The sequence below is a fragment of the Rosa rugosa genome, chromosome 7, assembly GCF_958449725.1.
Source record: "Rosa rugosa chromosome 7, drRosRugo1.1, whole genome shotgun sequence".
Taxonomy (NCBI): domain Eukaryota; kingdom Viridiplantae; phylum Streptophyta; class Magnoliopsida; order Rosales; family Rosaceae; genus Rosa; species Rosa rugosa.
In genome coordinates, this window is record NC_084826.1 from 8,941,255 (window position 1) to 8,952,947 (window position 11,693).

The 11,693-nt window shown below is 35.6% G+C and overlaps 1 protein-coding gene across 1 annotated transcript; it reads right to left on the bottom strand.

The window, feature by feature from the left end:
• Positions 1 to 1,982: 1,982 nt before the first annotated feature.
• Positions 1,983 to 3,635, bottom strand: LOC133721166 (trihelix transcription factor GT-3b-like). The gene is made up of 2 exons (XM_062147702.1): positions 3,031 to 3,635; positions 1,983 to 2,728 (listed from the first exon to the last, which is right to left on the bottom strand). Exons 1-2 carry the CDS (start codon positions 3,394 to 3,396, stop codon positions 2,156 to 2,158), a joined length of 939 nt encoding a protein of 312 aa, XP_062003686.1. The 5' UTR covers positions 3,397 to 3,635; the 3' UTR covers positions 1,983 to 2,155.
• Between the last annotated feature and the right edge of the window lie 8,058 nt (positions 3,636 to 11,693).

The following is an 11,693-nucleotide window of genomic DNA, read 5'->3' on the forward strand; positions in this document are numbered from 1 at the left end:
AAGTTTAGATTTTTTAAGAAAACAATCATCAATTTTAGAATGAAGGTGCATAAAAACAACGAAAATAATAAGTTGCAATAACTTGAGCTTATAAAAGATAAGTCTTTTTAAAATGGTTGAATTTCTTTGTTGCTTACAAAATTTTTTACAAACCTCTCCTAACTTCTTAACTTATTTGTTAAGTAGACTTTTGAAAGAGTACTAGTTAAGATGTGCTAGTAAGCAGAGAAATAGGTATGGCCTGATTCTGCATTAATGATCAATCAATAAAGAATTAGGAATGAATAATTGAAAAAAAAAATGCAAAATTAATTTCTCCGATATTATGTTAGACAATTCGTCTCCAACCTGAAAATGTTAGATCATAAATACATTATGTACTGATGTAAATCAAACTAGCACAATGAGTACGTATAATCCATCAATGACAAGCAACACGAGCAACGTTATTCAATAAACTCCTTGACCAGAGATTTTGTGATAAAAATTATTAGTCGAGCTAGTCGTTGATCTGGCAATTGACCAAAATCACAAGAAAAAGGTGGAGACATTTTCAAATATAGTAGTACATGCCATGTACGGTGTCAAACAATGCTTTATTCAAAAGCATTTTAAATTCGATTGGGAAATATCCTCCCCATTATGCAAAACACACCTTATATATAAATAATAAATCTATTATTTCTTCTTCTTGAGTCATAATGTGTGTGTGTGTGGATATCAAAAAAAAAAAAAATATATATATATATATATATATATATATATATATATATATACATACATACATATATAGCTCGAAATTGGTGTAAATGCTAGAATGTCAAAGAAGAACACATGCACATAGTCTGCAACACGCTCGTAGACCCGTCGTGCTTGAAAAACCGCTCGCAGCCTTCAAGTACAAAACATAGACGTAATGTGAAATTTTGTTACCTCAAGAAAAATTTCAGACTCATGATAAAAGAAGTTTCATTAGTTCAAGCAAATATTAAAAGTACAGAATTGATAAAGAAAATTGAGATTACCACAGGTGAGACTTTGAACATAATGGAAGTCGAAATTCAACAAGTTACACACAACAAAAGGTTGAGCTCAACAATTGCTAACTTTCAAATGGAAAAATACTTGCATACCACAAATTTGTGTATATATACAACGCCTCTCTCATAATGTTATTATAGTGCGTACACAGCTCGCATGTAAGGATGCAAAAATGAATATCATAACTGTTAAATACCGACCGTTATATATACTACTCGACAAATTTGGTAATGAATACCAATTTGAGTAAGCTGTACTATCTAGTGAGAAAGCGTTCATATCAGACAGTATGACAATGTTATGCTATCCAGATGTCAATCTAAACTTACACACTTAGATACGTTATATTTAATAACATTCAAAGGTTCGTACTAATCGACATGTAACATGATATACATGTCGAACTACCTAAAAGCATTTATACGGACGTAAAACTTATACTATTTCAGCTCGATATATAAGCTAGGGATTCGAATCCTTGATCGGCGGCCATAACATCGAGTTATAACTATTTAACTATATTTCTATGTAAATACCAAACCATGAGCCCTAAACTTAGAAAACTTAATATCTAAACCCCAGAAGACCTCATTTCGGACATAAAAACAAGATTACCAGCAAATGATCCTATTTCATGGGGTAGAAAACTACACAGAAGTGATTACTAAATCTTCTGTCCATGCACAAGTTCTCATCCTAGCAGCATGATCGATTTACCCGGCCACCTGCACACATATATATGACCATTAATATAAAAAAGTAATAATAATTGGGTCGAAGAATACAAGTCTATCCCTCAAACCAGTTTGAACTCCGAAATGCAGTAAAAAAAAAAAAAAAAAAAAGTCATGCACTTGAATGTCACCACCTTAAGAAAACCATACACATAATGTGATGCATCTACATCAATCATGGAAATGAGACGGAATGGAAGAAAACCATTTTCAGGAACTAATAAAGAGATTCATTGAATTTAAAGATCGATGTGTATGAAATCCATTTGAAACCAACACATTAATCCCAAATGAGAGTTCTTTCTAACTTAATTCTAAAGCTAGCTAATTGATGAGAACAACTACGAAGCCTCTCTCTTGCTCAAAGCTAAATTAGCTGTTTACATATCCCCCCTATTAAGCCTGTCTAGCAAAGCAGTGAGGATAGCATCCCTCTTCTCAGCCCTAGCTTCCTCTCTCATCCTCCTTTGCTCTTCTCTCTCCCTCCATTCCCTCTCCAACATCAGCCTCTCATTCTCAAGAGCCTCCATTGTCTGCCTCCACTCGTACTCCCTCATCCGCCTCTCGTTCTCCCTGGCCTGAAACTCCTCTCGCCATTGCATGTCCAGCTGAAGCTGTTGCCTCATGAAATCTTCCAATATCTCCTTCACATTGTTGCCACCCAGACCCATCCCAGTGCTGCTTCCAATGTTTCCCGTCTTCATTACCTTCTTCTTCTTCCTTGCCGCGGTGATTCCCTTCTCCCCAGCCTCCTCGCTGTCCTCGTTATCCTCATCCTCCTCGTCAGACGAAAGCGCAACAGCCGCTGCTTTCTTCTTCGACCCGCTTGCACCTCCAATGCTGTCGGCTTCTGTCCACACCATTCTCTGCTCCCTGGCAGCCATGATGGTTGCCAGGTCATTGAAGAAGGGGAATTGCTGCCTCATGGTCTCCGCCTCCGCAGTCTCACAACCCTAAACATCACCAGTTCACCACAGAATAAGAAATATACACCGTCTACTACCAGACAAGAAATATTATTCACGGTCCCATAAAGCTTACTGCACTCGAGTAGAGGTGCAGATAACACGGCTGTGTGTTTGTTATCTGCACTCATGATAAAAACTTGATAGCTACAATCTTGAAGAATTGGGAAGAAATAAGAATAACTCAAACCAAAACATGACAGAAGTAATGTTTATCACGAAAGGCTATGCACTAATTTTGATTAAAAAAATTGAATTAGGTTTTGCAGATTCATTTTGGCGATTTATACCTTGTAGCGGGTGACGAGGTTCTTCCATTTACATTTGCACTGCTCGGCGCTGCGGTTGTGGCCCTTGTCCTTCATCTGGGTCGCAATCACTTCCCAAAGCTGCTTGTTTCGTTTGGTCTCCATGAACGTCTGATCCAGCCCCGCCCTGATCGTTATCAGCTCCTTCGTCTCTTGGAGACTCCATTGGGGAAACCTGTCGCTGGCGTCCACGTGGACGGTGATGGGAGGAGGACTGAGATGCTGCTGCGGCGGAGGAGGAAGGAGCTGTTGGGGTTGCTGAACCACCTGAAACTGATGTTGGAGCTGAAACTGATGAAGCTCTTGTTGTTGCTGCTGATGAAGATGGTGAGGATAATGACCTTCCATGACTTATAAAATCTTGAAAAGAAAGGAGAAGAATTGGATAAAGGTGCGGGTAAAGCTGGTTATATGATCATGGTGGTGTGAATAGCAGGTGTGAATCTGGAAAAACGAAAACCAAAAATCAATTTGATTTAATAAACTATCCCCTCAGATTTGATTTTGGAAGAGAAGAAAGACGAAGAAGCCAAGCAACTAAGAAAAGGTTTCTCTGGCCATCTGTTCTTTCATTTCTTTCTTCTTCTCTCTGTTTGTGTATCTATCTCAGTCTCATCTGTCTACGCGGAAACGCTCCTTTTTTTTTTTGTTTTTTTTTTTTTTTGTTTCACATCCCCATTTGTTCCCATTGCGTTTACGTGGCGTCACGCTGACGAGAAAAGTCTGAGAGGTGCTGTGCTGGACTTGCTGGGCCTCTGTCTTTATTCTCCTGCATTTTTTTTTAAAATCTTCTTCTGCAAGCCTAGCTAAGCTTGTTTAAATGTTAATTAATTAGTTGAAAAAATATTTTTGGGGTTATAAATAATTCAAAATTTTATGCTAGTTAATTTTGTTTTTATTTTTGAGCTTTCTGGTCCTTGCTTTTTGAAGCGTGTGAGGGTGACAAGAAACTAAAGGCTCCTAGACTCGGAAATGAGGGCTTTGAATCTTTGATTTCCATCCTTCTTTTTGCATGGAAAGTGCAAAAGCTTGTGCAAATCTTATTTCTTATTTTTTGGGCCAAAGCTAGTATCTGTTGACAAGAAAGCAATAAAATTGTTTATGTTTAGTAATTAAAGTTTTGGTTTTCGAGGTCGATTTTTTTACGTGTTATCATTTGTAAAAATAATGCGAACTAATTCGAAACGTAATTGTTTATGTTTATAATTTATAATTGAATGATTAATTTAAATATTTTAATCACATTGAACTTAGAACTAATTCAAAATGAAATTGTTTACTTATATAGTTGAATGACTAATTTAAATATTTTAATCACAATTGTATAAGCTCAATTATTGTGAGTAGGAGTAGGGACTATTTCATAGAAAATTTGTTTGAAAAAGTTTTTTTTTGGATCAATTGGTTTGAAAAGTTAAAGTATTAATAGGAATAATAATTAAATAATATAATATAATTTCAATGGAAAAATACATAAAGGAGATTAGAATTTAAAATTTTTTTACTATTTTTTGTAGTCTGGTTTTATTAATTCTGTTTAGAGACTCTCTATGGGCCGTTATTGTCTAATCACCTACGCGCTATTGGGCCATGTCACACGTGTGGACGCCTACTACCTCTTTCCAGGTGGCGTGCATGCAGATACGAGAATTGAGAAAGACGTGGGCCCCCCAGTTTCATGGTTCACATTAATTTGTGGGTTGATGCGACCCATTCAAGTCCTTTACACAAATTATTTGACCCGACAAGGTAGTATTCAACCAATACAAGAAAGCCACGTCATAAACAATGCAGACAAGATTACCAAATTGGACACGCTGATAGGGAAGGACACAAAGGAGGAGAGGGCACACCGCCTTAATTAAATTGGTAAAAATTAAGAAAGAAGTGGTAAAACGTGGATTGTTCATTGACCATCTTTTTTTTTTTTGGTTACATGACTGACCATCTTCTTTGATGAGACAATGGCAAAGGCCAATTGTTTTGAAAAGGATGAGAAAGGGACTACCTTAGAATAATCTTACCATCAGATAAAAAAAAACAGAATAACCTTTTTTTTTTTTTAAGAAAGAACTAAAATAATCTTACCTCATTTATATCGCTCAGATGTATTACATTTAATGATTACATCTTTTACATAAATAAATACTGGTGTGTTACTCCACATATAAACCATTACTAGAAATCCGCTCTCACATGAATAATCACTGTGTTGACTCCACATGTCAATTATTATTAAATGAAATTAAAAGTAACCTCTCTTTTATAGATATCGAAGCACAACAACATGTGATAGCAGTTTTAGTGAATCTTATATTTTTTTTTCTCTCTATTTTTTTTTTTTTTGAGTGATAGAGAATCTTATCTAAACTCAACCTTCAAAATCTCCTCCCAAGAATGTAAGATTTTGTTTTAATAAGAGGCAATTTTTGGATAATATCCTTTGACATTAATTATTTTGTCATATATAAGTGGTATGCTCTCGAATCAACTACTTTACAAATTAGTGCCTACTTTACAAATTAGTGCCATAAAAAGAATTTATTGCCCTGAATGGAGACATACTTCACCTACTACATGAGGGGGAAATGAAATTAAGGGAAATGATAGTATTAAGTTGTTGATTTTTGTCTAAGCGTCAATATTTTGTAGTTGAAAATGGAAGTGACTTTGACTAATGAAAATGGGAGTTAGGATTATTGTATGATATTGATCTTCAAATTCAAAGGGTATTATAAAAATTCCAAGACTTGGGTTGAAAGTAATTTGAAATGTGTGATGAACAAGTCAGTGGTATGCTAAAAAAATCCCTATAGCGGCTTCATCATGAAATTGGGACCTTTTTCACAGTTGCCGCAACGAAACGACATTTTAAGTGTGTATATGAAATATAAGCCACCAAGGAGTTGGTCACGCATACCACGCAGTAAACCTAGCTCAGATATTCCCATATATTTTCTTAGAAAAAAGTGAATCAATCAAAGTCAAATCCAAATTTAGAGACCCAAAACCCTAAATCATGTAATCACATAGCGCTTATTAAGCGAGCTAGTGTTGTATTATTGTATAGGTAATTCTTTTTACATATGTTTTATCAATGGTAAATTCTAAAATTTGTTCTTTTAGAGATTGTATGAAGCGGAGTTTTAGACACAAAGTTTAACTCTTCAATTTCTCTAATTGGACCCTCAAGTGTTTTGAGGCAATAACTACGTTCAACATCCCAGCCCAATCATCAAAAATAGAATCACTTTTTATTTCACAAGTAAAAAAACCTGGCAAGTGAATGGGATCGATCATCTTCATTCAGCCCCCAAGTGTCAATCCACCAATGCATCAGACGCAATATCTCTGGCTAGCACGAATACTACATTGCATCAGACGCAAATGAAAAACATCAACAAACGTGAACACTTGATATAGCAAGAACCTCACTGATAATTAGTCCTAAGCAAATGGTTATTGGTTTTCCTTCTCTCTCAAAAAAAAAAAAAAAAAAAAAAAGCCCTTGAAGTGTCCAATACAGAGGTCTTTTTATCAACCTCATCAAACCCTAGCTGTGTTGTGATAATAATTATTGTCCTCGCACTAGCAGTCTAGCAGCAAAGTAAATCTCTCTTGTACTTGGCAAGGTTGAAACAAAGAGTAAAAGATACAAAAGATGACGAACCATCCGACGCATGATTGATGTTTTACATGAAAGAAAGTAGTTCTCTGTTTTTCGATTGCGATGCTTTGATCTTAATCGATTATACACTTTGACTTTTGTTTCCTAGCCTCATTGGAAGGTAATCGATCTCATCATTTTCTGGAATTACGTGAGTCACCTTCATAATCCGAAAGTCCAATTAACCAGGCTTTCAAGTCAAGCCAGATTTAGTAAGTTAGCTGGAAAGATCAACAAGAACAACAACAGAGCTTATTATTGCTTACACATGGCAGATTGGCAACAGCCAAGCGGCTATGCAGCTCCCAAAAATGGAAGCCATACTTCATTTTGTGCACTTTTACATTGTGATTTCACATGTAGGATGTGAAAACTCATAGTACGCACGTAAAGATTAGATCTAGCACCAAGTCGATCTTGTAGTATTCAAAGCTTGAACTTCAACCTCATTGAGTCATCATCGACGGTGGAGTTAGGAATTTAGTTAGAGATAAATGGTTTTGAATAGAGAACTGATGTACGAATTATACTATAATTTTAGATTGAAATGAGACCTTACCATAATTAAGTTTAGAGATAGAACTAATCCTACAATTTTTTTTTTCTTTTTTCGACAATGTGACAACCGAGTGTGCTGAGGGGCACAATCGTTTTTATTCGACCACGGGTGGTTACTGAATAATGTGGAGCCTTAGAAACTAACGTGTGTACGCTTCTCTATTCTCTCTCTTGTTCATAATGAAAGTACCAGCTACACATGACAACCTAGTACTCGGAGGTGGCAGTCTTGGCCTTCTCCGTCGACTTCGATTTCCCTTTGTTGGAGGAGAGCGGTGGCCCCAATGTTGGTGAAGAGAGCCGACGGCTACTGAGAGGATCGACACGACTACTCAGATAGTGGGTACTGGTGGTTTTGTTAAATTATATATTCACATATATTAAAGGAGAAAGAATAATATCTTGCAGTATTCCCCAATTACCCATCATCTCAATTCTCAAACACCATTTCCTTCTTTTTGTACAAAAAAAAAAACCTCAAAACTCAATAAAATCAAAGTTGCATCATATGAAATGACCCGACATTCCTCCGTAACTCGATCGTAACGATTAATGCATGTAGATATAGTTTTTCACAGTTCAAGTCATTAATAGCCTCCTAGTAGCTATAGTATACTTTCCTTTTTGTTTTTCTTCTGTCTGTGTTTGTTTTATTTGCTGAATGAGAGTGGGAGGGAATGACCTTTCACTAAATAACGTGGGCTAGCTAGGAATCGAGAGGAGCAGGGACTGTATCAGTGTCGAAATGAGTCAGGACCTTCGATCTTCTCTTTTCATACAATAATTTTTCGAGAGAGACTTCCCTACCCGCACCACGTAGTGCGGCGGCTCAATCAGTGTCCAAGCAGGGGATATTTTATGTATTTCACATTAAAAATCAGGGGCAGTTTCGAAAAAGATAGAAAAATTTATTTCTTCTAATTGGAGGGCCGCACCGCCACGTGGTGCGGGTGCCCCTACGCAAGAATTTCTCTAATTTTTCATACAATAATTTAGGTTCATGCCTTATTCACTTTTCGACTGAATTTTATGTTGGTGTTCATTGAGCTGTATACTTCTAATCGTTGATGTTTGACTCTGTTAAGTAAATAGTGTTGCATGTGTTTCACTTTCATAATATTTTTTTTAGAAGAAAAAATGAATTTTATTTTGGTGTTCATTGAGCTGTATACTTCTAATCGTTGATGTTTGACTCTGTTAAGTAAATAGTGTTGCATGTGTTTCACTTTCATAATATTTTTTTTAGAAGAAAAAGAAATCCATACTACAACCATAACTAAACTGGTCAAAGTTAAAAACCCGGAGAATCAGAAGAAGTATTTTCTTAGTCCAAGTGGTTGGATTGGTCACATTATGTCCCAAGTTTGCATGTGTTTCACTTTTGTAACATTGATCGGAGGATTTTAAGGGGTTTGATTCCCTTCAATTTAGAGTCAAAGTTCACAAATCATGATTAGCATCTTTATAATACTGTGACTTAAAGGGCTTAAGAGACTTGAACATAGAAAAAAATATAAACTATCAATAAACTACATGTTTGTTGATTGACAAATGTCCTCCATGTTTGATATTGATTATAAGAGTTCAATTTCACTACTTTTGTTAATAAGTGTGTTGATGTATTTTGTATTTTTCTTATTCTAATGGGAATAAATATAATATTCAACAACGTATTGAGGTTAGAGGTTCAATCCCCTATTGGGGTAGGGGCTTAATATTTTAAGTGCGTGTGTTTGGTAAGGTTACAAGACAATGACTTCTCATTTGAGAAGTCATATATTCGAGCCTCATCAAGGATGGTAGTATGGTTTAAAAAGTAAAAAATCGTATGATGTTAATAACAGAGTATTACAACTCTAGAGCTTGTCTCGTAGCAACAAAATTGCACTTGTATCATATTTGTCCTAAACGGAAAGACTTTTAGCAAATAATACACATAGCTATTACAAATTAATTAGGTTGCACACTTAAAAGTGGCTAAACCGAAAATAAAATTTTTTAACTCATGATTTATTAAAGTGAGCGAAGAGCATTAGAATCGAAAAGAAAACTAAAACACAAATAAATGCTAATATCATCACTTCATCAAAAATTCCAAAAACACTCGCGAAGATACACAATTATGTTACGAGACATCATTAGAGCTTTCGGGAAGCCGTGCTTACTGCCCACCACTTCACATATTACCCCTACTCTTTCATGGAGGAACTTGGAAACGAGCAGAGGTAGAAGAAGGGGTATCCGGTGCACTCTCTTGCCCTTATCTTCAGCCTTGGATTTGTGTTTATTTATTACTTAACAACCAGTTTAAATATCCTTAATTCTTCAAAAATACATGAATATATAGCTACTCTACTAGTTTATTTGTTTGTGTTTTTTTTTTTTTTTTTTTGAGAATGAGCTACTCTACTAGTGTCACATATGCACATAATTTCTTTGTTGTTAATCAATGTTCTTCTTTTGCCATTTCGGCCGCACTCTTTATTTTGTGACATTGCATGTCGCCTTTGTTGGTCTTTCGTAGAAGCATTTTTGTCATGATTGCTTTTTCCAGAAAAGAGAGTTTTGGCAATACCACACTCGAGAAGTTGTTGTATGTTGGATATCATCTTTTAATCTTGTTGTGTGTAGGTTTTATTTGGTCCTCCGATCAGGGGACATTCAAATGTTTCTCTCACACTTTCAGTCTCGGATTAATTAGACTGATTAGAGAGCTCATTGACCCAGCTTTACCTGCAGTCAGATTAATTCGGATCATGATCGAGAAATAATTACACTTACTACGCTTGATATCCCATTACGCTTGTTACATTAGTTGGATATAGTCTTTTTTACTTGCGGGTTTCGATCCATTACCTATGTACTTATTATTACGTAACTAAGTAAAAGAACTACTACCCCAATGAACAAAGTCGACCGGAGTGGCATACGGAACCGGAGGTTAGGATGACCGAAAATATTGAAAGTAGAAGGAGCTCGAAAAAGGAAAATCTACTTGTGTGGAGGCCTAGAACTAATTTGTCAATTGCTTATTGATCAAACTAATGAAAATTAATCTAAAATTGCAAAAGTAATCTTGTGTTGTACAACATATTGGACCCAGCAATTTACATCAAGCCCACATTCAAACAAAATGATCAAGTTCTTCTCCAATCTGAGGATGCAAGCAAAACAGAAGCAAAAGAAAATATATCAAAAAAGTTGTTTAGAGTGTCAAACGAGACCCACTCACTCATAACCAGTCTTTAATTTGAGAATTGAATTGAACCCAATGAACACAAAAGGGAGCAGACAACAAGTCCCTCTTTAATCTCCAATGTGCACTAATAAAACAGACAGCATTGCAGCATCTTCTCTTCTTGATTTTCAGAGTTTTTCTTTTTCTGTTTGGCTTTTTCTCATTGTGGCCTGACATTCTCCTTAATCCTGTTTAAGCCCTCATGCTATTTGGTTATTATAACTATTGCCCATTACACTTGCTCTCTTTACGTCTGAATCCTCCTTCACCCTAAGGCTGTGTTTGTTTCACAGATTTTGGGCATTAGGAAAGGAATGTGTCATTCCTTTCCTGTGTTTGGGAGTGACAATGGAAGAGAAAATGCTTCTCAATGGAAAGGAAAAAGAGGTGGAAAATGATTCTCCCAACCCACCCCAGGATCCACTTTCCCAATGGAAAGGAAAATGATTCCTTTCCTTTCCACAACTCCCCAAGTAGGGGATAATTCATGCTTGTTCAGTATCATTAAAAAGAAAACAAAGTGTTTTGTAAAGCGATTGTAGTCAAGCAAACAATGTAATTCTTGGCTGTAGACTTACTTAAGCTTTGGATGCAAGGAGTTAAAAATGAAGTGAGCTTGTTTACCTTGATCTTCATGCTGTGCACCTTACTAAGTAAATGTATGTTGTGAAAACTGATGAGGAATTTATGGGGTTGACACTCCGCACAAGATAGTAAATATGAACTTCATTACATTATAAAAATACTCTATTTAATTCGATTCAACTTGAGTATAGACCAAATTTCTTATTGTAAAAGGTTTGACTGGAAACTAAATGTAAGAGTGAAAATATGAAAATGATCTATTACATTTCCTTGCTTGCATTCCCGATATGTTCTTTCAATAGACCTTGTGAAACTTAGGACAAACGATAGTTTAAATTGAAGGTAATTTATGAACACATTATGTCATCAGAACATTACTTATTTGAGAGAATTCATAACATATTTTGATGGAATATAATACACAAATAAAAGATATAAGCTCAACCGTGGCAAAAAAAAAAAAAAAAAAATTTAAAAAGATGGTGGCAGAATTATATCAACTTTTTTCAACAACAATATATTTCTCAACGAAGAAAGCGACTTCTCAATATTTTTTAGTAATCAATAGTCTGAATTGAGCTCTCTATTTTTGGGGGG